General features: G+C 52.3%; 1 protein-coding gene across 5 annotated transcripts; it reads left to right on the top strand.

Annotated features, from left to right (window-relative positions):
• The first annotated feature begins 9 nt into the window (after nt 1-9).
• On the top strand, nt 10-15451 carry TICAM1 (TIR domain containing adaptor molecule 1). 5 transcript variants are annotated; one of them, XM_067033027.1, is made up of 3 exons: nt 10-164; nt 2620-2798; nt 12628-15451. In XM_067033027.1, exon 3 carries the CDS (start codon nt 12770-12772, stop codon nt 14954-14956), a length of 2187 nt encoding a protein of 728 aa, XP_066889128.1. In that variant the 5' UTR covers nt 10-164; nt 2620-2798; nt 12628-12769; the 3' UTR covers nt 14957-15451. The 5 variants fall into 5 exon arrangements, with proteins under 5 accessions (XP_066889128.1, XP_066889126.1, XP_066889129.1 ...); XM_067033025.1 differs by having other exon boundaries at nt 10-160; XM_067033028.1 differs by lacking the exon at nt 2620-2798.
• The last annotated feature ends 9995 nt before the right edge of the window (nt 15452-25446 follow it).

The raw sequence follows: 25446 nt of genomic DNA on the forward strand, positions 1-25446 counted from the left end.
CCCCTCCGGACGCGGAAGGGGCGGTCGGAGGCCTTGCGCCTGGAGCCACTAGCGCGCCCTCCGCGCTCTGCCATCTGCCGGCGCCGCCGCCAGGCCGTCCGGCCACCAGCCCCAGCCCCGAGGACACGAGCGGCGCGGCCAGCCGCCCCCGCGATCCCTGGTAGGTGAGGAAGGGGCGAGGGCCGGCTGGGGAGGGGCAGGGGACCCCCGCAGGCCTGCAGGGGGCCCGGCTGCCTACGCCCCTCGCCAGGGTTCGAAGCCAGCCGCCCCGCGCTGGGAGCTTTGGACGTCCTTGCGCCGCTTGTTCAGGGCCCCCCGCCCCCCAATGCTCCAACTCCCCTCCCTGGTCCAAGTCCTCCCCACCCGCCCAAATCTTCCCCAACACCCCGAATCCTCCCCAACAGGACGTACTACCTCCCAATACTGCTTTCCTCCTCCGCGTTTCTGATTTCTTCCCCAAACTGGGCGCTCTCTCTGCCCCAGCCCCCGTTCTTCCTGCCCGGTGATCGCCACCCACCCCTGCCGCTCCCCCCCGCTCCTCCAGGGCCCCGAATGCCCACTTTATCCCGGGGCTTCCGTGACCCCCCCCCCTCCCACTGGGGGAGCGCGCTTCCCTCAGCGGGTCCCATCCGTCAGCTGAGATGGGTCTCGGGGAATCTTCAAACCCCCGCTCCCCACCCCTTCCCGTGGGGAACGGGGTTGGTTGGTTCCTGCCCAGGAGCCGATCCAAGTCTGGCCAGGCCGCTGGCACCACTCGGCTGGGCCCAGGACTTCTTCACGGTACCTGGGTTTGGGGGAGGGGACACCACAGTGTGACCCAGGCAGGCTGAGGTCTGGGTTCCAGAGTTTGGGGGAGGGTTGGTCGGTGCCCCAGGCTCCAGAACCTGCCTGGGCCTCTGTGTCCTCCTCCGAATAAGGGCCATTCATTCATTCTTCAACAAACATTTATGGAGCACCTGCTGTGTGCCAGGAGACACCGTTCAGTACACTGGGCACACAGTAGGGGCCAAATCGTGTCCTCATGGAGCCACAGGGAGCAAAAGTGTGACCTGTCACAGTAACGTGTGCCAAATGCAGAGGGCAGCTATCCAGTACCTTGGCCAGGCTCGAGGATTCCTCAGATCCAGGCATGGGAGGGGTACTGCACGTAGTAGGTGCTCAGTGAATAAAGGCAGGGGCCCCGCAGCCACGCTGCCTGGTTTAAATTACCACCCCTTTACTTTCTACCTGTGTGATCCCAGGCAAGTCACTCTACCTTTCTGTGCCTCCCTTTTCTACTGGTAAACAGGCAGTCAAAATAGTCTTAACTCGCAGCGTTGTCCTTTGCTTTGCACAGTGCCCGGCACATAGTAGGTGCTCGGTAAACACTTAGTTTTTTAAAAATATTTATTTGGCTGCCCCGGGTGTTAGTTGCAGCACGTGGGATCTTCGTTGCAGCGTGCGGGATCTTTAGTTGTGGCATGAGAACTGTTAGTTGTGGCATGCATGTGGGATCTAGTTCCCTGACCAGGGATGAAACCTGGGCCCCTGGGTTGGGAGCGTGGAGTCTTAGCCACTTGACCACCAGGGAAGTCCTCTGGAACATTTCTTAATTAGCCAAAAGGAGTGAAGTGTGCCCCTACTATGTGCCAGTCCTGGTAGGAGCCGATTAGGCTGTCTTCTTGGGGTGGGGGGATTCAAGCAGAAAACATTTATTGGGTGCCTACTGTGTGCCAGGCACTGCTCTGTCCACTCACTGATTTATTCAGCCAATAAGTATTTATTTATAAGGTATACTTATTTATTTATGTAACTATCCACCCATGTCCCCTCCCCACCCTCTCTCCTGCCCTCACCACCCCACCCCCAAATCCTCGCTGAAGTAGCCAGAGGGCACCTGTGAGCACCTGAGTTAGGTCCCTTCCCAGCTCCGCATGCAGCTCTCCAGGGCTCCCTCCTCTGTCTCACAAGGCCCTGCCCGACCTGCCCTGTCCCCTCCCTGCCCTCCCCTCCTCCCTCTCTCCCCCTCCCTCACTCTGCTCCAGACACGTGGGCCTCCTCGCTGTTCCGCCAACACATCAGGTCCAGTCCCACCCCAGGACCTTTGCACGTGCTGTGCCCACTGCCTGAAACGCTCTTCCCCCAGATCTGCACCTGAGTTGCTTCCTCACCTCCTTCAGGTCTCAGCTCCCATGTGTCACGTCCTCCCAGAGGTCTCCCTTGATCTCCAGTTCTTGGCAGCCTTTTCCACAGTCCTTGCCTTCCTCCCCCACCCTGGCTCATTTTCTTGATAGCTCTTTGCGTTCTCTGCAATGAACTACTTTCTCATTCATCCCGGGTCTCCCCCAACTAGACTGTGAGCTTCAAGAGGGCGGGGGGTCTGCAGCAGCACCTACAATAGCTCTTGGCACACAGTAGGTGCTCAGCAGCACCTACAATAGCTCTTGGCACACAGTAGGTGCTCAATTAATATTCCCTCTGTGCATGAAGAGATTGCCCAAGAGTGTAGACAGGAGAGGAGGGGGTAGGCAGATTCCAGACTTGGTGAACAAATAAAAAAGAAGAGAAAAAAGAAATTCTGCCAGTATTTATTTCTGATTTGTACGGTTTCTTATGTTGTTATTCTGAACTCTCGCTCAGGACGAGGGCCACTCTCCTGCTCGTTTTACACACGAGGAAACTGAGGCTGAGAAAACAGGCTCCACCAGCTGGCAGGTGGCAGAGCGGGGTCCCTCACTCTGGTGGGTGCTCCCCCACCCCGCCGTCCCCGGCACCCACGGTCAGGTGCAGAGTGGACTTTGCCCTGGAGGCTGTGGAAGGTGCGCAGAATGAAAGCCAGGTTTCTGGAAGGTTGGGGTGGCCGCTGGGCAGGGCAGATGGAGTGGACGGGGGACATGCCAGGGCACAGTGTCTGGGGAGGGGGCGCTGCGTCGGGGCTCAGGCTGGCGGGCGGGGAGACGGATCAGAAACACGGTGTGACTTTAGGTAATTTGCCAGGAGTGCAGGCAGGGGAGGGCCTGCCTGGCTGATTCTTTTTCTCTTTTAATATTTATTTACGTGGCTGTGCTGGGTCTCAGCTGCAGCACTCAGGATCTTTAGTTACGGCACATGGATCTAGTTCCCTGACCAGAGATCAAACCCGGGCCCCCTGCATTAGGAGTGTATTTATTTATTTGTTTGTTTGTTTGTTTGTTTGTTTTTGGCTGCGTTGGGTCTTCATTGCTGCCCGCAGGCTTTCTCTAGTTGCGGTGAGTGGGGGCTACTCTGTTGCAGTGCGCAGGTTTCTTATTGCGGTGGCTTCTCTTGTTGCAGAGCACGGGCTCTAGGTACACAGGCTTAGTTGCTCTGCGGTATGTGGGTTCTTCCCAGACCAGGGCTCAAACCCGTGTCCCCTGCATCGGCAGGTGGATTCTTAACCACTGAGCCACCCGGGAAGTCCCCGGGAGCGTAGAGTCTTATCCACTGAACCACCAGGGGAGTCCCTGCTTGGCTGATTCTGAGTCTGGCTGTGAGCTTTTCCACAAGCCCAGCCCTGAGCCTCTGCTGCGGGGGCCTCCAGCTCGGGTGCTGCTGGGGGCAGACAGCCGTCAGGTACCCTAAGGCTCACAGAGCACCGAGGGTGTGCCAGGCACTGCTCTGTACCATTCCTCCACGGATTAACTCATTCGACCTGTGGCAGTCCTCGCAGGAAGAGCTCATCCTTGTACCCAGTCCACAGAGGAGGAGACTGAGGCACCAGTGTGCCTGTGGCCTGTCCAAGGTCACAGCCTGGAAGCCATACGGCTGAGATTTGAATCCCAAGCGCTGCTCTCTCTTGCCCTGGAGCTGACTCATTTCGAGTGGGTGTCCCATAAAGGGGGCAGGCTGTGGCCAAGGGCAGGACAAGGGCAGCTGGCACTCTGTTCTTGCTGACCGTCTGGATTCCAAGAGAACCCAGAACACCAGAGTTTCACACAGCACCTCCTCTGTTCAGTGTTGGCTGCTAATTCCAATTTTCTTCTCACACTGCTGCCCGTGGTGTAGTTGCGGGAGTTGGAGAACGTTTCTTCCTTTTAACATTTTACTGACTTAGAACCTGAATTCAGAATAGGACACAGATCCTAAGTACTGAACTTGAATTGTCAGAGTAAACAGTGCGGGATGCAGAACTTAATGTCTGGCCCCGTTCATGCCCTGTCCTTCACACTTTATCAGCTGTGCCCTTTATTCGTTAAAAATTGGAAGGTGCGGGCTTCCCTGGTGGCGCAGTGGTTGAGAGTCCGCCTGCCGATGCAGGGGACGCGGGTTCGTGCCCCGGTCCGGGAAGATCCCACGTGCCGCGGAGCGGCTGGGCCCGTGAGCCATGGCCGCTGAGCCTGCGCGTCCGGAGCCTGTGCTCCGCAACGGGAGAGGCCGCAGCAGTGAGAGGCCCACGTACTGAAAAAAAAAAAAAAAAGAAAAAATTGGAGGGTGCATGTCACCGCGTGATTGATTTTCTCTCTCTCTCTTTTTTTTTTTTATTGGGGTATAGTTGCTTTACAATGTTGTGTTACTTTCTGCTGTGCAGCAAAGCGAATCAGCTCTACGTATACATATATCCCCTCCTTTTTGGATTTCCTTCCCATTTAGGTCACCACAGAGCATTGAGTAGAGTTCCCTGTGCTATACAGTAGGTTCTCATTAGTTACGTATTTTTTTTTATACTTTGTTTTTTTTTTGGCTGCGACACGTGGCATGCGGGATCTTAGTTCCCCGACCAGGGATCGAACCCGGGCCCCCTGCACTGGGAGCATGGAGTCTTAACCACTGGACCACCAGGGAAGTCCCCTTAGTTACCTATTTTATACATAGTAGTGTATATACGTCAGTCCCAATCTCCCAATTTATCCCACCTGCCCTGCCCTCCTTGGTGTCCATACGTTTATTCTCTACATCTGTGTCTCTATTTCTGCTTTGCAGATAGGCTCATCTGTACCATTTTTCTAGATTCCACATATTTGTGTTAATATACATGTGTCTTTGTCTCTCTGACTTACCTCACTCTGTATGACAGTCTCTAGGTCCATCCATCTTTTTTTTAAAATTAATTTTTATTGGAGTAGAGTTGCTTTACAATGTTGTGTTAGTTTCTGCTGTACAGCAAAGTGAATCAGTTACACATATACATACATCCACTCTTTTTAAGATTCTATTCCCATATAGGTCATTGCAGAGTACTGAGTAGAGTTCCCAGTGATTTTCTCCGGACGCGCAGGCTCAGCGGCCATGGCTCACGGGCCCAGCCGCTCCGCGGCATGTGGGATCTTCCCGGACCGGGGCACGAACCCGCGTCCCCTGCATCGGCAGGCGGACTCTCAACCACTGCGCCACCAGGGGGAAGCCCCTGATTTTTTTCTTTTTAAGTTACTATATACGCACCTGTTCCCAGGAGCCACTGAGAGGTGGAAAGAACAGTTGATCCGAGGGTCATTGCTGTAGAGGCAGATATCTGATACTTCAAGGAGTTTTGATATTTCAGTAAGTTTTGTCTAACTTGTGGTGCTACCTAATCGTCATCGTTTTTATCCCATTTTGTTGCCGACAGCAAGCTCACATCAGAGATAGGAGAAACTATACACTTTTGCCTTTCTCTTTTTTAAAAAAAATTAATTTATTTTATTTTTATTATTTATTGTTTGGCTGCGCTGGGTCTTCGTTGCTGCGCGGGCTTTCTCTAGTTGTGGCGAGCGGGGGCTACTCTTGGTTGCGGTGCACGGGCTTCTCACTGTGGTGGCTCCTCTTGTTGTGGAGCACGGGCTCTAGGCTCATGGCCTCTAGAGCGCAGGCTCAGTAGTTGTGGCGCACGGGCTTAGTTGCTCCACGGCATGTGGGATCTTCCCAGACCAGGGCTCGAACCTGTGTCCCCTTAATTGGCAGGCGGATTCTGAACAGCTGCGCCACCAGGGAAGCCCCACTTTGCCTTTCTCTTACTGCTCACTTGTGCCTGCATTATGGCAACAATGTCTGTCCTCCACTTTCTTCCAGAAGTAGTCTGGCCATGAGCTCATTTCAGGGGCTGTTTCAATTAAAACTAGATAAGTCTGTTTCTCAGGCCATATAACCAGGTCCATGTAAGCTGGAATCTCTGGCAATACACTTTGGAGACCACAGGCTCAGTGGGTTCTAGGGCCAGGCAGCCTGGCTTCCAGTCCAGCTGTGGCCTTTACATACCTTTTCTCGTACTAATTCTTCAAGATCTGGTGTGCATTTTTTCAGATCTCAATTCAGATGCTACATTTTTCACAGTTTAGGTGAAATCTGATCCTACCAAAACAAAGGTGGGTTTTATTTTTTAAAGAGGAGATAATAGTACTTACAGAATTTATTTTTTAATACATACAATTATATAAATGCATTGTATTTTACACACGGTAAAGCCTTGATAATTATTTTTATTTATTTATTTATTATTTAGCGGTACTCGGGCCTCTCACTGCTGTGGCCTCTCCTATTGTGGAGCACAGGCTCTGGAGCACAGCAGGCTCAGCGGCCATGGCTCACGGGCCCAGCCGCTCCGCGGCATGTGGGATCTTCTCGGACCGGGGCACGAACCCACGTCCCCTGCATCGGCAGGCGGATTCTCAACCACTGCGCCACCAGGGAAGCCCTAATTATTTTTCAAAATATCTATTTATTTATTTATTTGGTTGCTCCGGGTCTTAGTTGTGGAAGGCGGGCTCCTTAGTTGTGGCATGTGGGCTCTTAGTTGAGGCATGCATGTGGGATCTAGTTCCCTGACCAGGGATCGAACCTGGGCCACCTGCATTGGGAGCATGGAGACGTAACCACTGTGCCACCAGGGAAGTCCCCAAAGTTGGGTTTAATGAGGGAACATTTTTTTTTTACACTGCCCCGGTTTTTCCATTTTAATGAATTAAATATGAATAAAATTTAATATTTACTTTCTCCCCAGTAGCTGTAGCCACATTTCCAGTACTCAGTAGCCACATGGAGCTGGGGCTGCCGTAACAAATCCCACAGGCTGGGGGGCTTAAAACCGGAAATTTATTGCCTGACAGTCTGGAGGCTGGAAGTCCAAGATCAAAGTGTCGGCAGGGTTGGTTCCTTCTGAGGCCTCTCTCCTTGGCTTGCAGACGGCCGCCTTCTCCCTGTGTCCTCACATGGTCCTCCCTCTGTGGGTGTCTGTGTCCTAGTCTCCCCTTCTTATAAGGACACCAGTCTTATTGGACTAGGACCCCCCCCCCTTATGACCTCATTTTTACTTGATGACCTCTGTAAAGACCATATCTCCAAATGTAATCACACCCTGAGGTCCTGGGGGTTAGGGTTTTAACATCTGAACCTGGTGAGGGGGGAACCCAGTTCAACCAATAGCAGCCAGTTATCCCCCATAATAATTATATGGGCAGGAGAGCCAGGCATCTGGTCTTAGGGTTCCAAACATTGGTGCCATAGGGCTGTTCTGCCCGTTGTTAGCTGTGCAATGTAAGTTCGCCCCTCTATGGAATGGGGGGAAAAAATCATATGCCTGTTTCGTAGCCCAGGTGTTGGCAAACTTTTCTCTGGAAGGGACCAGAGAGTGAATATTTTCATCTTTATGGGCTACATGGTGTCTGTTGCAGCTACTCAGCTCTGCCATTGTAGCCTCAAAGCAGCCATGGACCCTGTGTAAATGAGTGAGCATGTCTGTGTTCCAAGGAAACTTTATTGACTGTAACAGCCCATGGGTCATACTTTGTGACCCCTTCCTAGGAAGTTGTGCAGTGTCATCAGGGCAGGCTTGACAAAAAACTTGAAGGAAGGTAGGGAGTGAGCTGTGGGGATACATGGGGGAAACGGTGTTCCAGGCAGGAGCAGCCAGTGCAAACGCCCTGAGGCAGGACTGTGCCTGGCAAGTTTGAAGGATAACAGGCAGGCCAGTGGGGCAATTAAGAGATATGATATACTAGGTTGTATATTATATATACATATACCCACTTTGTTGCCGTAAGTTGCCATATATTGATGTTTTTGAAAGATGCAAAAAAGTTTATGAAAAGAAAAAAGGAACTCTTCTCTGCAGTAATATATGGCTCATATTTAGTCTTTCTTTATGGAAAAATAATTCAGGAACTAAGGAAGCACTTAAGCAATAATTATCTTCCTTCTTTTTATAGTTACAACTTTAGTACTGACTTTAGAAATGAAACATGGAAATGTCAACCTTCACTGTAGTGGATGGAATTTGTTTTGTTGCTTTGCTTTTGCCATATATCATATATAATAATATTATATTGTATATAATTTATATACCCACAGGACTGTCAGCTCCTAGAGGGAAGAGTATTCCTGTTTTATTCTTCTTTCTGTCCTGATACAGTCAGTGTCCAATACATGGCAGATGCTGGAAAATTACTTCTTGAATGAATGCTGTGTATTTATAACTTTCGCCTCTTCACACACTTCCTTTATTTATTATTTGCAACAAATATGTTCAGAGTTTTTACTCTGCGTATGGCACACTGGCTTGCTTTTTTTTGTTTTTCTTTTAAGCTCACAAGGTCTCTTTAAAATATTTGAATCGATTGCTAACTTGACACAACTGAGAAGACTCCTGAAAATCTGCGTTTCTGGCTCCTCTTGAAAAGTTAGCAGATGTGGCCCCACTGAGCCCATTTTCCTTCTCGGCAACACACGTGAGGCAAGACCACGGCATTTAGACAGGTCAAGGTGGTTCTAGGTTTTCAGGTAAAAGCCCAAGTGCCCCCGTTTCCCCCTACTTAGGCCCACAAGTTCCTGCACAACCTGCCCCGTCCCCTCCCTGCCCTCCCCTCCTCCCTCTCTCCCCCTCGCTCCCTCTGCTCCAGACACACGGGCCTCCTGGCTGTTCCTCCAACACACCAGGCATGGTCCTGCCCCAGGGCCTTTGCACGGGCTGTTTCCTCTGCCTGGATCTCTCTTCCTTCAGATGTCCCCACTCTCTCCCCATGTTTATGTCCTGTCGAAATCTCTCTTCTCATCAAGACCTTCCTAAACTACGTTGTTTAAAACTGCACACAGGGACTTACCTGGTGGCACAGTGGCTCAGACTCCACACTCCCAGTGCAGGGGGCCTGGGGTTCCATCCCTGGTCAGGGAACTAGATCCCGCATGCATGCCACAACTGGAAGTTGGCGTGCCACAACTGAGGAGCCCACGTGCCGTAACTAAGACCCGGCACAACCAAATAAACAAAACAAAACAAAAAAACCTCACAACTGCACCCCGCCACCCCATTCTTGGCGTTCATGACTCTCCTTCCCTCCTTGTTTCTCCGCGGCATTTATACTGTGATATACCATGAATTTCACTCATGTATCCACCGATCATTTGTCCCCCCATACTAGGAAGTCAGCTTCATTTTGGGGTCTCTGCTATTTCCCCGTCCCTATCAGCATTTCAATATGTCAGGCCACTTTCATTTTCGAAACAGCCAGACAGCCGCTCATCTCCTTGCCTCCTTCCTCCCCCCGCCCCTCCGCCCCTCCCCCCCCCCCCCCCACGGCACCGCCTCTCTCTCTGACGCTTCTCGGCCACTTCTCCTCTGCCCACTCTGCTCGGTCACATCCCCGTCACAGCTCTGGAACCATCGACCTTGGTCCTGGGCCATTTGACATCCGCTCAGAATGAATTAAAAAAAAAAAAAAAAAAAAAAAGCTGAGTCATGTATACAGTGACGTCTGTGATTTATCAGCAAAGGGGGTTGATGGATGAATCAGCTCTTCCTCTAGACCAGGCATCCTCAGCGTCAGCGCTTAGCAACATCTGGGGCTGGGTCACTCTCTTGAAGGGCTGTCCTGGGCACTGTGGGATGTTGAGCTGCTTCCTGGGCCCCACCCACTCAATGCCAGGAGCACTTTTCCACGCAGTCGTGACAACAGAAATGTCCCCAGATGTTGCCACGTGTCTTCTGGGGGGATAGAGTTGTCCCTGGTGCAGATGCACTGTTCTTGGCTCGCGGGTGGGGTGGGTCCCAACGTGGGCACCGGCGGGGAGCAGGCAGTCGACCTAGCTGAGGGGCAGAGAAAGTGTTCTCGGCCCCCTGGACTGGACGTGAGGCTATGCTTTGTCCAAGTCTGGACGTGATGTAAATTGAGCACCTGGCGATTTAAATTTGGGGGTTTGGGACACTCTCCATGTCTTTGTTCTGTGTCCTAGGGAAAGACCTTTTCTCTGCGTGTGTTTTCTTTCTTTCTTTTACATTTTTATTGGAGTAGAGTTGATTTACAATATTGTGTTAGTTTCTGCTGTACAGCAAAGTGAATCAGTTATACAGATACACATATCCACTCTTTTTAAGATTCTTTCCCGATACAGGTCATTACAAAGTATTGAGCAGAGCTCCCTGTGCTATGCAGTAGGTCCTTATTAGTTATCTATTTTATATCTAGTAGTGTGTATGTGTCAATCCCAGTCTCCCAATTTATCCCTCCCCGCCTTTCCCCCCCTGATAACCACAGGTTTGTTTTCTACATCTGTAACTCTATTTCTGTTTTGTAAGTAAGTTCATTTGTACCATTTTTTTAGATTCCACGTATAAGTGATATGATATGCTTTTGTCCTTCTCTGTTTCACTTACTTTGCTCAGTATGACAATCTCTGGGTCCATCCATGTTGCTGCAGATGGCATTATTTCATTCTTTTTTTATGGCTGAGTAATAGTCCATTATATATATATGTACCACATCTTTAGCCATTCCTCTGTTGATGGACATTTAGGTTGCTTCCATGTCCTGGCTATTGTAAACAGTGCTGCAATGAATATTGGGGTGCATGTGTCTTTTCAAATTATGGTTTTCGCCAGGTATATGCTTAGGAGTGGAATTGCTGGATCATATGGTAGCTCTCTTTTTAGTTTTTAAGGAACGTCCGTACTGTTCTCCGTAGTGGCTGTACCAATTTACATTCCTACCAACAGTGTAGGAGGGGTTCCCTTCTTCTCCACACCTTCTCCAGCATTTATTGTTTGTAGATTTTTTGATGATGGCCATTCTGACTGGTGTGAGGTGATACTTCGTTGTAGTTTTGATTTGCATTTCTCTAGTAATTCGTGATGTTGAGCATCTTTTCATGTGCTTTTTGGCCATCTGTATGTTTTCTTTGGAGAAATTTCTGTTTAGATCTTCTGCCCATTTTTTTGATTGGATTGTTTGGGGGTTTTTTTGTTATTGAGCTGCATGAGCTGTTTGTATATTTGGGGGATTAATCCCTTGTGGGTTGCTTCGTTTGCAAATATTTTCTCCCATTCTGTGGGTTGCCTTTTCATTTTGTTTATGGTTTCCTTTGCTGTGCAAAAGCTTTTGAGTTTCATTAGGTCCCATTTGTTTATTTTTGGTTTTGTTCTCATTACTCTAGGAGGTGGGTCGAAAAAGATCTTGCTGTGATTTATGTCAAAGAGTGTTCTGCCTGTGTTTTCCTCTAAGAGTTTTATAGTGTGTGGCCTTACATTTAGGTCTTTAATCCATTTTGAGTTTATATCATTTTATTTTTTAAGGGATTGGGTTTTTAAAAATTTCATTAGTTAGTTTTGGCTGGGTTGAATCTTCATTGCAGTGGGCAGGCTTCTCATTGCAGTGGCTTCTCTTATTGTGGAACATGGGCTCCAGGCGTGTGGGCTTCAGTAGTTGTGGCACACAGGCTCAGTAGTTGTGGCTCATGGGCTCTCTAGAGCTCAGGCTCCGTAGTTTTGGCACATGGGCTTAGCTGCTCCGCGGCATGTGGGATCTTCCCGGACCAGGGCTCGAACCTGTGTCCCCTGCATCGGCAGGCAGATCCTTAACCACTGCACCACCAGGGAAGTCCCCTAATTTCATTCTTTTACATGGACTTGTCCAGTTTTCCCAGCACCACTTATTGAAGAGACTGTCTTTTCTCCGTTGTATAGTCTTTACCTCCTTTGTCATAGATTAGTTGACCGTAGGGTGACACCCTATCACTTCTGCCATATTCTATCAATCTCACAGAACTCTTGGACAACATTGGAAGGACCACCCATGGCTTGAATGCCAGGATGTGGGGTCACTGGGGGCTGTCTAGGAGGCTGACGCTTCCTGTGTGACTTCCAGTAGTTGGGCTCAGAGCTTTCCATACGTTAACGCAGCTCAGCTCCCTGAAACAATCCCATAAGTGGGCCTATTATCATCCTCATAGGCAGTATAGTCTTGTAGTTATGCATATAGCCTCAGCCTCTAGAGCCAGACAGCTTGGGCTCGAATCCCAGCTCTGGGAATTCCCTGGCCGTCCAGTGGTTCGGACTCCATGCCTCCACTGCAGGGGGTGCAGGTTTGATCCCTGGTTAGGGAATTAAGATCCCGCATGCCTTTTGGACGAAACAAACAAACAAACAAATCCCAGATCTATCACCGGCTGTGTGACTTGGGGCAAATGACTTCACTTCTCTGGCTCACCTTCCTCCTCTGTGAACGGGGAAAATAGGAGCAGCTACCCGCTGGGCGACACCAGACAGGTGCCTCTGCTGTCCTCTTGCAGAGGAGGAGAGGGAAGGTAGGGGAGGTGAGAAGTCTCGCTCGAGGTCAAGGTCTGCTGGTAGGTCTGGTGGGTTTTGAAGGCATGCGGGGCGGTGGGGGGGTTTGTCTGGGCCACCTCCCAGAGTCCCCTTTCTGGTGATAACCATGTCTTTCTGCTTCACAGGTCTGCTCTGCAGCCCCCAGGGGACCTAGTACCCGTGAGCAGGTAGGGACACCGGGCCTGCAGCACAGGGGGGCGGCGTGTGGAACATGACTCCATCACCCAGTGCTTCTCCCGCCGCCGGAGGCCACACCCACCTGCGCCCATGGCCAGCACAGGCCCCTCGCTTTCTGGCGCCTTTGACATTCTAGGCGCAGCGGGCCAGGATAAGCTCTTGTATCTTAAGCACAAGCTTAAGACCCTGCGGCCAGGCTGCCGGGGGGCGGACCTCCTGCACGCCATGGCGCTCCTAAAGCTGGGCCAGGAGACCGAGGCCAGGATCTCCCTGGAGGCGCTGAAGGCGGACGCTGTGGCAAAGCTGGTGGCCCACCAGTGGGCCGGTGTGGACAGCACTGAGGCCCCAGAGGAGCCCCCAGACGTGTCCCGGGCCGTTGCCAGGGTGTACCACCTTCTTGCCGAGGAGAGGCTGTGTCCAGCGTCAATGCGGGAGGAGGCCTACCGTGCAGCCGTCCGTGCTTTCAGGTCCAGGGACGACCCCCAGCTGGAGGAGCTTCAGGAAGAGGCACGAGACCGGTGCGGATGGGATGTCCTTAGCGACCTGGGGGACATCCAAACTCTCCACTCCGATCTGGGGTGCCTCCTGCCGTCCTCGGCATCACCCTCCAGGACCCGCAGCGATCCGCGGCCCATCAAGGACCTTTCGGACTGGAGCACGGGGCATTCCCTGAGATCCACCGGCAGCCCGGCCTCCCTGGCCAGCAACTTGGAAATTAGCCAGTCGCCCACCGTGGCCCTCCTCAGCAGTCACCACAGCCCCCACGGGCCCAGCAAGCTGTGTGACAAGCCCCGGGCCAGCCCGGTGCCCGAGCCTGCCCCTATGGGCTGCCAGGAGCCCGAGGAGATGAGCTGGCCCCCATCAGTGGAGGCTGCCAGGCCCCCAGAGCGGCCAAACGGCCCAGCCCCCAGGCTTCCCGAGGTGGCCGTAGATGCATGCCCCGCCAGCCTGCACGACCCCCCGGAAGCTCCGAAAACCAGCACTCACTACTCGGTGGAGTGCGTGGATGTGCCAGCAGCTCCCAAATCTCTCCCCTCGCCTTCCGGAACCGCCTGCCCTGTCGCGGATCAGACGCCAGTCCAACTTTCAGAGGAAGACACCACTTACCTGGTCGCTCAGCCACGTCCACCGACTCCATCGGCCCCCCAAGCGTCCCCTCCCTTTTCGTCTCCATCGACCCCTCCGAAGGCTCACCCTACCGTCTCGAAGCCGGGGCCCCCTCCCTTTTCGTCTCCATCGACCCCTCCTAAGGCTCACCCTACTGTCTCGAAGCCGGGCCCCCCTCCTCCCGAGCGGGAGTCGCAGGAGCAGAAATTCTATAACTTTGTGGTGCTGCACGCTGGCGCTGACGAGCACATCGCGCTGCGCGTGCGCGAGAGGCTGGAGGCCCTGGGCGTGAGCGACGGCGCCACCTTCTGCGAAGATTTCCAGGTGCCAGGGCGCGGCGAGCTGCACTGCCTGCAGGACGCCTTAGACCACTCGGCCTTCACCATCCTGCTGCTCACCTCCAACTTCGACTGCCGGCTGAGCCAGCACCAGGCGAACCAGTCTCTGATGAGCAGCCTCACGCGGCACGGGTGGCAGGATTGCGTGATCCCCTTCCTGCCCCTGGAGAGTTCCCTGACCCAGCTCAGCCCCAGCACGTCCAGCCTGCTCACCGCCCTGGTGTGGCTGGATGAGCACTCCCCGATCTTCGCCAGGAAGGTGGCCAATACCTTCAAGTCCCAGAAGCTGCAGGCCCGCAAGGCCAAGTGGAGGAAGGAACAGGATGTCCGGGCCCTGCAGGAGCAGAGCCAACACCTGGAGGGCGAGCGGCAGCAGGCGGCGGCGTGGAGTGCTGCTCACTCGGCTTACCTCCATAACTACCTGTCCTACCAGACGCAGATGGAGAAGCTCCAGGTAGCTTTCGGGAGCTACATGCCATTTGGGACTCAGCGGCCTTCTGCGCCTCAGGTGCCCTTTGGGGGACCGGGGCCCCTGGGAGCCCCACCACCACCTTTTCCCACCTGGCCGGGCCATCAGCCGCCGCCCTGGCCTCCTTGGCTGGCGGGCATGCCCCCACCGGCCTTCCCGCAGCCCCCGGTGGCTTTCCCGCAGCCCCAGGCCTTCCCTCAGCCCCCGGACTTCCAACAGACTTCACCCGTGCACTCTCAGAGCCCTGGGCTGCAGCCCCTCATCATACACCATGCACAGATGGTACAACTGGGACTCAACAACCACATGTGGAACCAGAGAGGGACGCAGGCGCCCGAGGACAAGACGCCAGAAACGGAATGACCAAGTAACTGGACCTGATGACCTCGGCCTTGATTCCCCATCTCCAGGGGTCAGTGGAACATGGGGTCATTTGCTACTTTCAGGACACTGCCGGGAAAATTGACCCCATGCCTTTCTGGCCCTCAAGGTAGCCAGAATTGGATGTGTTTACAAATTCTCAGTCAATCCCTCCCTCTTGTTTTTTTTTTTTTTTTTTTTTTCTTTTTTTTTTTTTTTGCTGTACGCGGGCCTCACTGCTGTGGCCTCTCCCGTTGCGGGGCACAGGCTCCGGACGCGCAGGCGCAGCGGCCACGGCTCACGGGCCCAGCCGCTCCGGATGCGCAGGCGCAGCGGCCACGGCTCACGGGCCCAGCCGCTCCGCGGCATGTGGAATCCTCCCGGACCGGGGCACGAACCTGTGTTCCCTGCATCGGCAGGCGGACTCTTAACCACTGCGCCACCAGGGAAGCTCCTGGGTATGGTGTTTTAATTGTAATAAATATTTATTGAATGTTTTGACAGCGCCATTGTCCTCTGGGAGACCTCTGCCTGGCCATTTGTCAGTATAAAAATGTGGCTGCTATTGCCATAAAAGGGACAGGAGCCAAAAGTTGCGCACGTTTGCTTTCATTTCATTGGTCAGGATGTAGTCGCGTGGTGCATCTCCGGCTGCAAGGGAAGCTGGGAAATGTAGTCTTCTGATGGGTCACGTGCTTTGCCCCAAGTGTCTGCTCTAATGCCAAAGAAGGTGGAGAGAAAAAACGTTGTGAGTACATTTAGCTGTTTCTGTTGCAGCCCTTTTTGGGGGGAAGCAGGGGTCTGCTTTGATGCTTCCACCAAGGCTGGGCTCTGATCACACTGTGTAATCTTCAGCAAGTGCCTTCACCTCTCTGAGCCTCTGCTTTCTTATCTGAGAAATGGGTTTATGAGGCCATTGTTCCAAGGTCATCAGCAGATCGTGTGCGATAACAGTGAAATACCAGGAACACTGTACGTGCTCATTAACTTTGTGCCCGGTATGAAGGGGATTAATCTTTTTCAGGGTCTCAGACCTTTTGAGAGTAAGAATAGAATTATTCGTTGAGCACTTACCGTTTATCCGTCTTGGAGGCTTTAAATCCAAACCTTAAAAAAAATTTATTTTAATTTTTGGACTCACTACACTGTGTGGAATCTCCCTGACCAGGGATCTCCCCGACCAGGGAATCGAACCCACACCTCCTGCAGCGGAAGCACAGTCTTAACCACTGGACCACCAGGGAAGTCCCATCTAAACGTATTTTAATCCTCAAAAATGACCCCCCCCCGACGGTAGAAGCTTCTGTTGCTGGTCCCCATTTTACAGATGGGCCGAGGCAGAGAGAGGTGAATTCTAGTCCCCAAAGTCACACAGATCGGAAGTGGGGAGATTGCAAGGAAGTACTCGGATTTCCAAGGGAGGGAATGAAGACCAGCCCAGGAAGGGCGTATGTGGGCCAGGTGAGCCGGGAAGCTGCAGGCCTCCGCTCGCCCAACAGCATGATTTGAACGCTGGCTTAGCATGTCCTTTCGTCCTCCAGCAGCCACCCCAAAGGGCGGGCCTGGTGTGAGTCACCCAGACTGTCACGCACCCCTTACTGTTTTAGTCGCTGACTCAGATTTTGTCGAAGGTCTGCTTCCGGCTTCCTTGCCATGACATGCAACTTGGGGAGATTGGATTCTCCGGGTGGGGCTGTGGAAACAGACAGTTTTTTTTTTTTTTTTTTCATTTTGGCTGCTCTGGCGTGGCTTGCAGGATCTTATTTCCCCGACCAGGGAACGAACTTAGGCCATGGCAGTGAAAATGCCGTCTCAACCATTGGAACACCAGGGATTTCCCAAACAGACGGTTTCGGATCACTAAGGCTAGAGTCAGCTGCAGTTAACAGGACATTTTTGCAGTTGACCAATATTTTTTGAGCTCCTACTGTGTGCCAGGATTGTCCCAGACACTGGGGTGCAGTGGGCACGAAGACAGATGTGAATCATCCCCTGCTCTCTTTTCTTTTTTTTTTTTTTTTTTTTCCGGTACGCGGGCCTCTCACTGTTGTGGCCTCTCCCGTTGCAGAGCACAGGCTCTGGACGCGCAGGCTCAGCGGCCATGGCTCACGGGCCCAGCAGCTCCGCGGCACGTGGGATCTTCCCGGACCGGGGCACGAACCCGCGTCCCCTGCATCGGCAGGCGGGCTCTCAACCACTGCGCCACCAGGGAAGCCCCCCTGCTCTCTTTTCAATCGCAGGTAGAGGCGGAGGGAAGGGAGCGGTGAATGAATCGTCAAATGAGGAAGCAAGATAATTTCAGAAACTGAGGAGACTTCAGAAGTAATAAACTGGGCGTGCAGGGTGATGGGGGTGCCTCAGGAGGAAGAACTTTGGCCCAGATGGCCAGGAAGGCCTCTCTGAGGAGGTGGCGTTAGAGCCAAGACCTGGAGGAAGAGTTTGGGAAGGAAGGGTTAGATCTTCTGGGCTGAGGAAACAGGCAGTGCAAGGCCCTGGGGCAGGACCCTGCCTGCGTTGTTGCATGAACAGCAAGGATAGGCAGAGTGAGTGAGGAGGAGAGAGGGAGGTGAGGACCCGGAGGGGATGGAGCAGTTCATGCAGGACCTTGTGGATCTCAGGGGGGACTTGGGCTTTTTTTTTTGTGTGTGTGTGTGTGCTATGCGGGCCTCTCACTGCTGTGGCCTCTCCTGCTGCGGAGCACAGGCTCCGGACGCACAGGCTCAGCGGCCATGGCTCACGGGACCAGCCTCTCCGCGGCATGTGGGATCTTCCCGGACCAGGACACGAACCCGTGTCCCCTGCATTGGCAGGCGGACTCTCAACCACTGCGCCACCAGGGAAGCCCGGGACCCGGAGGGGATGGAGCAGTTCATGCAGGACCTTGTGGATCTCAGGGGGGACTTGGGCTTTTACCCCCAGGGAGGTGGGACCTTGGAGGGCTGTGGGCAGAGGAGGGGCGGGGCCTGACTCAGGTGTTCATGGGCGACCTCTGGCTGGCTGCTTCGGGGAGGACAGACGGGGGAGCAAGGGTGGAAGTTGGGGTCCCAGAGGGGACTGGTCCAGGCCAGTGAGGATGGGGGCTGGACCGAGTGGAGGCAGAGGAGGGAGAAGTGGGCCCATTCAGAATGTGAGCCCCTATTTCATCCCTGAGATGTTGTGAGTCGCAAGTCACAGCCCTTTTCTGGGCCTCATCTTTCTCACCTGTACCATGGACATAGTGACCTCCAGTCTGGAACTCCAGTACCTACATGTCCCTGTGTCAACTCAGTACATTTATTTATTTTTATAAATTCATTTATTTATTTATTTTTAATTTGTGGCTGCATTGGGTCTTCGTCGCTGTGCGTGGGCTTTCTCTAGTTGCGGCGAGCAGGGGCTACTCTTTGTTGTGGTATGCGGGCTTCTCATTGCAGTGGCTTCTCTTGTTGCAGAGCATAGGCTCTAGGCGTTCAGTAGTTGTGGCTCACGGGCTTAGTTGCTCCGCGGCATGTGGGATCTTCCCGGACCAGGGTTCAAACCCATGTCCCCTGCATTGGCAGGCGGATTCTTTCTTAACCACTGTGCCACCAGAGAAGTCCCCAACCCCGGTATAGTTAAAGGATGACCATTTTGAAATCCGTGGGCTGAGGGCTTTACGTGCTGGATGAACACACTCAATCCTCTCAACAGCCCCAGGAGCTAGAAACAATGTTCCCAATTTACAGATGAGGAAACTGAGGCCAGGAGGGGTGATGTCATTTATCCAAGGTCACACAGCTTATAAGTAGCCTTCTGGGGCAGGAGAAGGAGCCAGGCATCTCTCTGCTGGATTCTAGCCCATACGGAGACTCTCCAGCCTGTTAATTTATGACCTCTGTTTTTTACTTTTATTTTTATTTTATTTTATTTTTTGGCTGTGCTGCACAGCATGTGGGATCTTAGTTCCCCAACCAGGGATCGAACCGGTGCCCCCTGCGCTGGAAGTGCAGAGTCTTAACCACTGGACTGCCGGGGAAGTCCCTAGATTTTTTTAAATTCTTGGAAATATTCCTGTTCATTTTGTTACTTGTTAATTTGTGGCTTCTACACAACACCCTGCCCACCCTGAGAGAGCTGGGGGCCCACGTGTCTTGGTCACTGCAGTATTTTCAGAGCCCAGTACAGGACGTGGCACACGATAACTGTTCAGTAAAGTGAATCCTTCTGACAGACAATTAGTGAGCACCTACTGTGTGCAGACCATGATGGGTGCCCTGGACACAGACCTGGTCCCTGCCCCCATGGAGCTCACTGGGCAGTGAGTGGAGAGGACATGGATCTCTCCATCCATTTAGCCAACCAACATTTATTGAGCTCCTGCTGTGTGCAGGCCCTTGGGCACAGGGATGACTGAGTAGTCACCCTCTTGGGTGACCTGAGACACCCCCATTCTGTCCTCTCAGGGCTCACTGTCCAGTGCCAGAGACAGAGTTACGGGGAGATCAGGCCTGTGATAAAGTGTAGGGGGCTGTGGAGGCCCAAAGGGGACCCTTGACCACCCTGGGGGGAATTAAGAGAATCTTCTGGAAGGAGGAAGTAAGCTGACACCAGAGGCCTAAGTCGGAATGAGCCATGGGTGGGGAAAATTGTCCTTGGCGGGGTGGGGGTGGTGGTGGCGGGGCACAGCACGGCCAAAGGCCTGGAGGGGAGACCAGGTAGGGAAGGGCAACTTCGCACAGGGCCACAATTCCTGCTGCCCCAGCGCCCCCTGGTGGCAGCCATCACCTCGGAGGCCAGCCTACCCCACGTGGCCCCGTGGGCCTGGGGTATTTTCTGGAGAAGTCCCATGCCCCCTCTTGGCCAAACAGCCTTAAAGAACAATAGGAGGAAATTTTTTTGAAAAGTTTCCCCTTTTTTCTTTATATATTTTAGATTGTGACTTTTTTTTTTTCTTGCCCATGCGGCATGGCACGTGGGATCTTAATTCCCTGACCAGGGATGGAACCCGGGCCCTTGGCAATGGGAGCACAGAGTTCCTACCACTAGACCACCAAGGAATTCCTTAAAATCCGTTTTAAATTGCACTGCTCCAATCCTCTCCTCTGCTCTGACTTACTTTATATAAGATAATAATAATAACAAGCACAAACACTTGGAGAAAACTTACTATGGGCCAAGGATCGCTCTAAGAGCTTTAGTGTAATCCTTACCACATCCTTACAATACCCTTAAGAGGTGGATCTCATTATTCCCATTTTACAGATGTGGAAACAGGCTCAGAGAGTTTAAGTAATCTGGCCAAGGTCACACAGCCTATAAGAAACAGAGATTCTAATGAAATATATAACGTGAATTTTTTTTTGTTATGAGAATTATGTTATTTTTTAAGTGTACACTTCAGTGGTTTTTAGTATATTTCACTATATTGTGCAACCATCACCACTATGTAATTCCAGAACATTCTCATCGCTCCCAAAAGAAGCCAAGTCCCCATTAACAGTCACTGGGCATTCCCCTCCTCAACCCCTGGCAATCACAAATCTGCTTTCTGTCTCTGTGGATTTGCCTATTCTGGACGTTTCAGATAAATGGGGTCACACACTATGTGGCCTTTGGCGTCTGGCTTCTTTTATTCAGCAGAATATAAACTTGCATTCCTAAGCCACCCCCATTATCGGGAGCACTGGTCACCACTCTGTGTGTCTGCGTTCTTTTTCGTGGCTGCATAGTATTCCATCGCCAGAGAGCCCCTTCATAACCAGTGTGAGAAACCCTTGGAACCTGCATTGCTAGAGCAGAGGGGTGCCTAGGGGTCAGTTAGGCAATCCACTGCAAAGCAGAACAAAACTATAAGAAATCCTACTTTTACATTTATTTTCTGGTTGTACCATATATACCTGGTGTGCCCAGGCTCTCGGGTCAGTGAGATTATCAATGAACAAACACACATCTGGGCAGAGTTGTTTGCCAGGGTGCTGGTGTGGAGGTTTGCAGATGGCCCACGATGAGGCAATGAGCGTCTGTTTATTCTCATTCTTCTAGAAGCATCTGCTTCCTGCCAGGGCCTGGCACTTGTGCTGGGCCTTTGCCAGGGGTCGTTGTGACACTGGAGCTCAAGGTTACCCTGACCCAGACCCCGGCCAGGCAGGGCCTCGGGACACTGAAAGTCCAGTGGAGCCAGAAGGAGGAAGTTTCTGCAGGCTCTGCAGCCGACACCCACCTCCACCCCCCACTCCTCTGCCCATGCTAATAAAGGGCCTTCTGGAAGGTAGGGTCAGCCCTGAGAAGGGCCAGGGTGGGATTTTTCCGGCAGTGTTTGCTCCAGTATCAGCCCTCTTTCCTCCCAAGGCTGCAGAAACTGCCCTGGTCAACGTCATGGGTACCCTTGAGTTGTTAAGTCCAGCGGTCACTTCTCTGTCCTCCTCCTCCTCTCGGAGGTGTCTGACCGGGCCGGTCGGCCTCGTTCTAAGAACTGCATTCTCACATGGTACCTGGGCCCCATACTCCTCCTCCCCCCTCCCTGCCCCGCTCTCCCTCCCACCCACTTACCTCTCCTGGACCCCCTCGGGCTTCTCCCCTCCCCCACCCCACCCCTCCCTGGCGGCCTCGTCTATGCCCTCAGCCCTGTCTCCAGCTCGGACCTCCTCTGAGCTCCAGACTCAGAGTGCAGCTGCCCCTCTACATCTCCACTTGGGGGGTTCACGGGGGTCTCACACTCAACACCGCCACGCAGTGTCTGACCATCCTCGCTAACCTGCTCCTCCCACGTCTCATCTTTGCTGACGGAAGCTCCGTCCTGGCAGTTGCTCAGCGAGAACCTGGGAGTCACCCTAAACTGACCTGTCAGCCAGTCCTCCTGCTTCTGCTTTCAAAAAACTGTGCAGAATCCACCCACTTCTCTCCCCTCCTCTGCCCCCACCCGGACCAGCACGGTCAGCTGCACCCTGGTCCTTGGACTCCCTTCCTTGTCCCCACAGTCTGTCCTCCCTGTAGCAGCCACCAGAGGGAGCCCGTGAGCACCTGAGTCAGGCCCCGCCCCCTCCTCTGCTCACGGCCCTCCAGGGCTCCCACCTCTTTTGCGGGAAAAGCCCAAGTCATCCCTGTGGCCCACAAGGCCCTGCACGACGGGTCCCATCCCCTCCCTGTCTTCCCCTCCTCCCTCTCTTCCCCTCGCTCACTCTGCTCCAGACAAATGGGCCTCCTCGCTGTTCTTCCAACTCTCCAGGCATGGTTCTGCCTCAGGGCCTTTGCACGTGCTGTGCCCACTGCATGGTGTCTTTCCTCCAGATTCCTCCATAGCTCCCTCTCTCACTTCCTCCAGATCTTTGCTCAAATGTCATTCTCTCAATGGAGGCTTCTTTGAGCCCCCCATTTAAAATTCATTTACAGTAGCACCCACCAATCCCCCTGACTCTGCTCTATTTTTTTTTTTTTAAGATTCATTTATTTATTTGTTTCATTGGTTTGTTGCTCTGGGTCTTAGTTGGGGCACATGGGTTCTTTCGTTGTGGCAGGTGGGCTCCTTAGTTGCAGCATGCAAACTCTTAGTTGCGGCATGCATGTGGGATCTAGTTCCCTGACCAGGGATCGAACCCAGGCCCCCTGCACTGGGACCGCGGAGTCTTATCCACTGCGCCACCAGGGAAGTCCTGCTCTATTTTTTCATAACACTTTGCACTTTTGGACAAATATAAGTCACTTATTCATTGCACACTTTGTTATTGGCCTTCTCCACGAGGACATGAATTTTGTCTGACTTCACCGCTGGATCTTGCGACTGGCACACAGTAGGTGCTCAGTAAATGAACAGGCATACCTTGTTGTCTTGTGTTGCGCTTTATTGCCCTCTGCAGATGTTGCGTTTTTTCCAAATTGAAGGTCTGTGGCAACTGTGCGTCAAGCAAGTCTATCGGCACCATTGTTCTGACAGCATTTGCTGTCTTCGTATCTCTGTGTCACATTTTGGTAATCCTTGCAAAATGTCAGACATTGTCATTGTGAGTATACTTGTTATGATGATCTGTGATCAGTGATCTTTGACATTACTGTTGTAATTGTTTGGGGGCACCATGTAAGATGGTGGACTTAATTGATAAATGTGGTGTGTTCTGACCACCCCACCCACTGAGTGTTTCCCAATCTCTCCCCATCTCCTTGGGCCTCCTTATCCCCTGAGACACAACCATACTGAAATTAGATCAGTTAGTAACCCTACAATGGCCTCTAGGTATTCCGGTGAAAGGAAGAATCACACGTCTCTTTAAATCAAAAGCTAGAAACGAGGGACTTCCCTGGTGGCGCAGTGGTTAAGAATCTGCCTGCCAATGCAGGGGACATGGGTTCGATCCCTGGTCCAGGAAGATCCCACATGCCGCGGAGCAACTACGCCCATGTGCCACAACTACTGAGCTCGCAAGCCACAACTACTGAAGCCCACGTGCCTAGGGCCCACGCACCTCAGTGAAGAGTAGCCCCCACTCGCCACAGCTAGAGAGAGCCCACGTGCAGCAATGAAGACCCCAAATAAATAAATTTTTAAAAAGAGCTAGAAATGATTAATCTTAGTGAGGAAGGCATGTCGAAAGCTGAGACAGGCCAGCAGCTGGGCCTCTTGCTACAAATAATTAGCCAAGCTGTGAAAGTAAAGGAAAAGTTCTTGAAGGAAATTAAAAGAGCTACTCCAGTGAACACATGAACGATAACAGAGTGAAAGAGCCTCCCTGCTGATAGGGTGGAAGTTTTCGTGGTCTGGCTAGAAGATCACACCAGCCAGAGCATTCCCTTAAGCCAAAGCCTCATCCAGAGCAAAGCCCTAACTCTCTTCGATTCTGTGAAAGCTGAGAGAGGTGAGGAAGCTGCAGAAAAAAGTGTCAGGCCAGCCGAGGTGAGTTCATGAGGTTTAAGGAAAGAAGCCGTTTCCGTGACATCAAAGTGCAAGGGGAAGCAGCAAGTGCTGGTGTAGAAGCTGCAGCAAGTTCTCCAGAAGATCTAGTTAAGACCATTCAGGAAGGTGGCTACACTAAGCAGATGTTCAGTGTAGATAAAACAGCCTTCTATTATTGGAAGGAGATGCCATCTAGGACTTTCATAGCCAGAGAGGAGAAGTCAATGCCTGGCTTCCAAATTTCAAAGGTCAGGCTGGCTCTCTTATTAGGGGCTAATGCAGCTGGTGACTTCCAGTTGAAGCCAATGCTCATTTACCATTCCCCAAATCCTAGGGCCCTTCAGAATTATGCTCAATCCTCTCTACCTGGGCTCTGTAAATGGAACAACAAAGTCTGGATGACAGGACATCTGTTGACAACGTGGTTTACTAAGTATTTTAAGCCGACTGTTGAGACCTACTGAAATGCAGCAGGACCCTGTGGTCCCTCCCCCCGACTCCTCGCCATGTCCTCAGCCTGCCTTTGTCTGTGGAAAAACTTTAGCCAAAGAATAAGCTTATTCAGAGAAGTGAGAAAATGCAGAAACAAAGGAAAATAGTCCAACAAGACTAACTAATAATAGTCATTAAGCATAGTTAAGGACTTCTAGTTCCTTCTCAAGGGCTCTAGATAATATTCTGAGCCCTATCCTGTGAGCCGTCTTGTAGATACTGAAACCCTCGCCAGGTGGAGATGTTAACTACATGATGACCAGACTGTAGCCATGACATAAGCCGCCACAATTCCAGAATTGGCCTCAAGGAAATGGGAACAAACCGACCCTGGAACTGAAGATGAACCGTACTTAAAACGATCAAGAAGATGCTGGTCAGACCACCGCATGATCCATTTCAAGACGACTGTCAGAGCTGCCTGTGCTGTTTCTGCATCGAGCCCCCTCCCTCCATCTATAAAAGCTCTTGCCCACTGGCTGTCAGTGGGGGGCGAGTTGGCCTTTGGACAGTCGCCCCCCCCCGCACCGTGGTTGCCAGTATCCGAAATAAGGCAAACTTTCCTTTGCACCAAACTTGCCTCTTTATTGGCTTTTGAGCTGCAAGCAGCCAGACCCCACTTTTGGTTACACTACAGCTCAGAGAAAAGGGTTCCTTTCAAATTATTACTGCTCATCGATGATGCACCTGGTCACCCAAGGGCTCCGACGGTGATGGACAATGAGATTCATCTTGTTTTCATGCTTGCTAACACAATACAGGGAAGAAACATTGTATTCTATTACAAGTTAATCACTAAAGGGATGTTGCCTGTAAGCTTAAATTATACATAATGGCCCATCTCTGGGAACCGGGTCTCCCATGAGCGTTAAGCTAAACCGCCTTAGTTCAGCTCTCAGGAAACCTCCTGACCAGGCCCACCTGTGAGCTGCTGCAGGCAGGAAGAAATTAACACAACCCAGCACCAGAACTTTATCCCCACCCCTTCTAGTATAAAAGAACCCAGAATTCTAACTCGGGGAAGGTGGTTCTTTGGGACACTAGTCCGCCATCTTCTCCGTCTGCTGGCTTTCCGAGTAAAATCGCTATTCCCTTCCCCAGCACCTCATCTCTTGATTTATTCGCCTGTCGTGCAGCGAGCAGTACAGGCTTGGATTCG

Source organism: Kogia breviceps, chromosome 4, assembly GCF_026419965.1.
Source record: "Kogia breviceps isolate mKogBre1 chromosome 4, mKogBre1 haplotype 1, whole genome shotgun sequence".
Lineage (NCBI taxonomy): Eukaryota > Metazoa > Chordata > Mammalia > Artiodactyla > Physeteridae > Kogia > Kogia breviceps.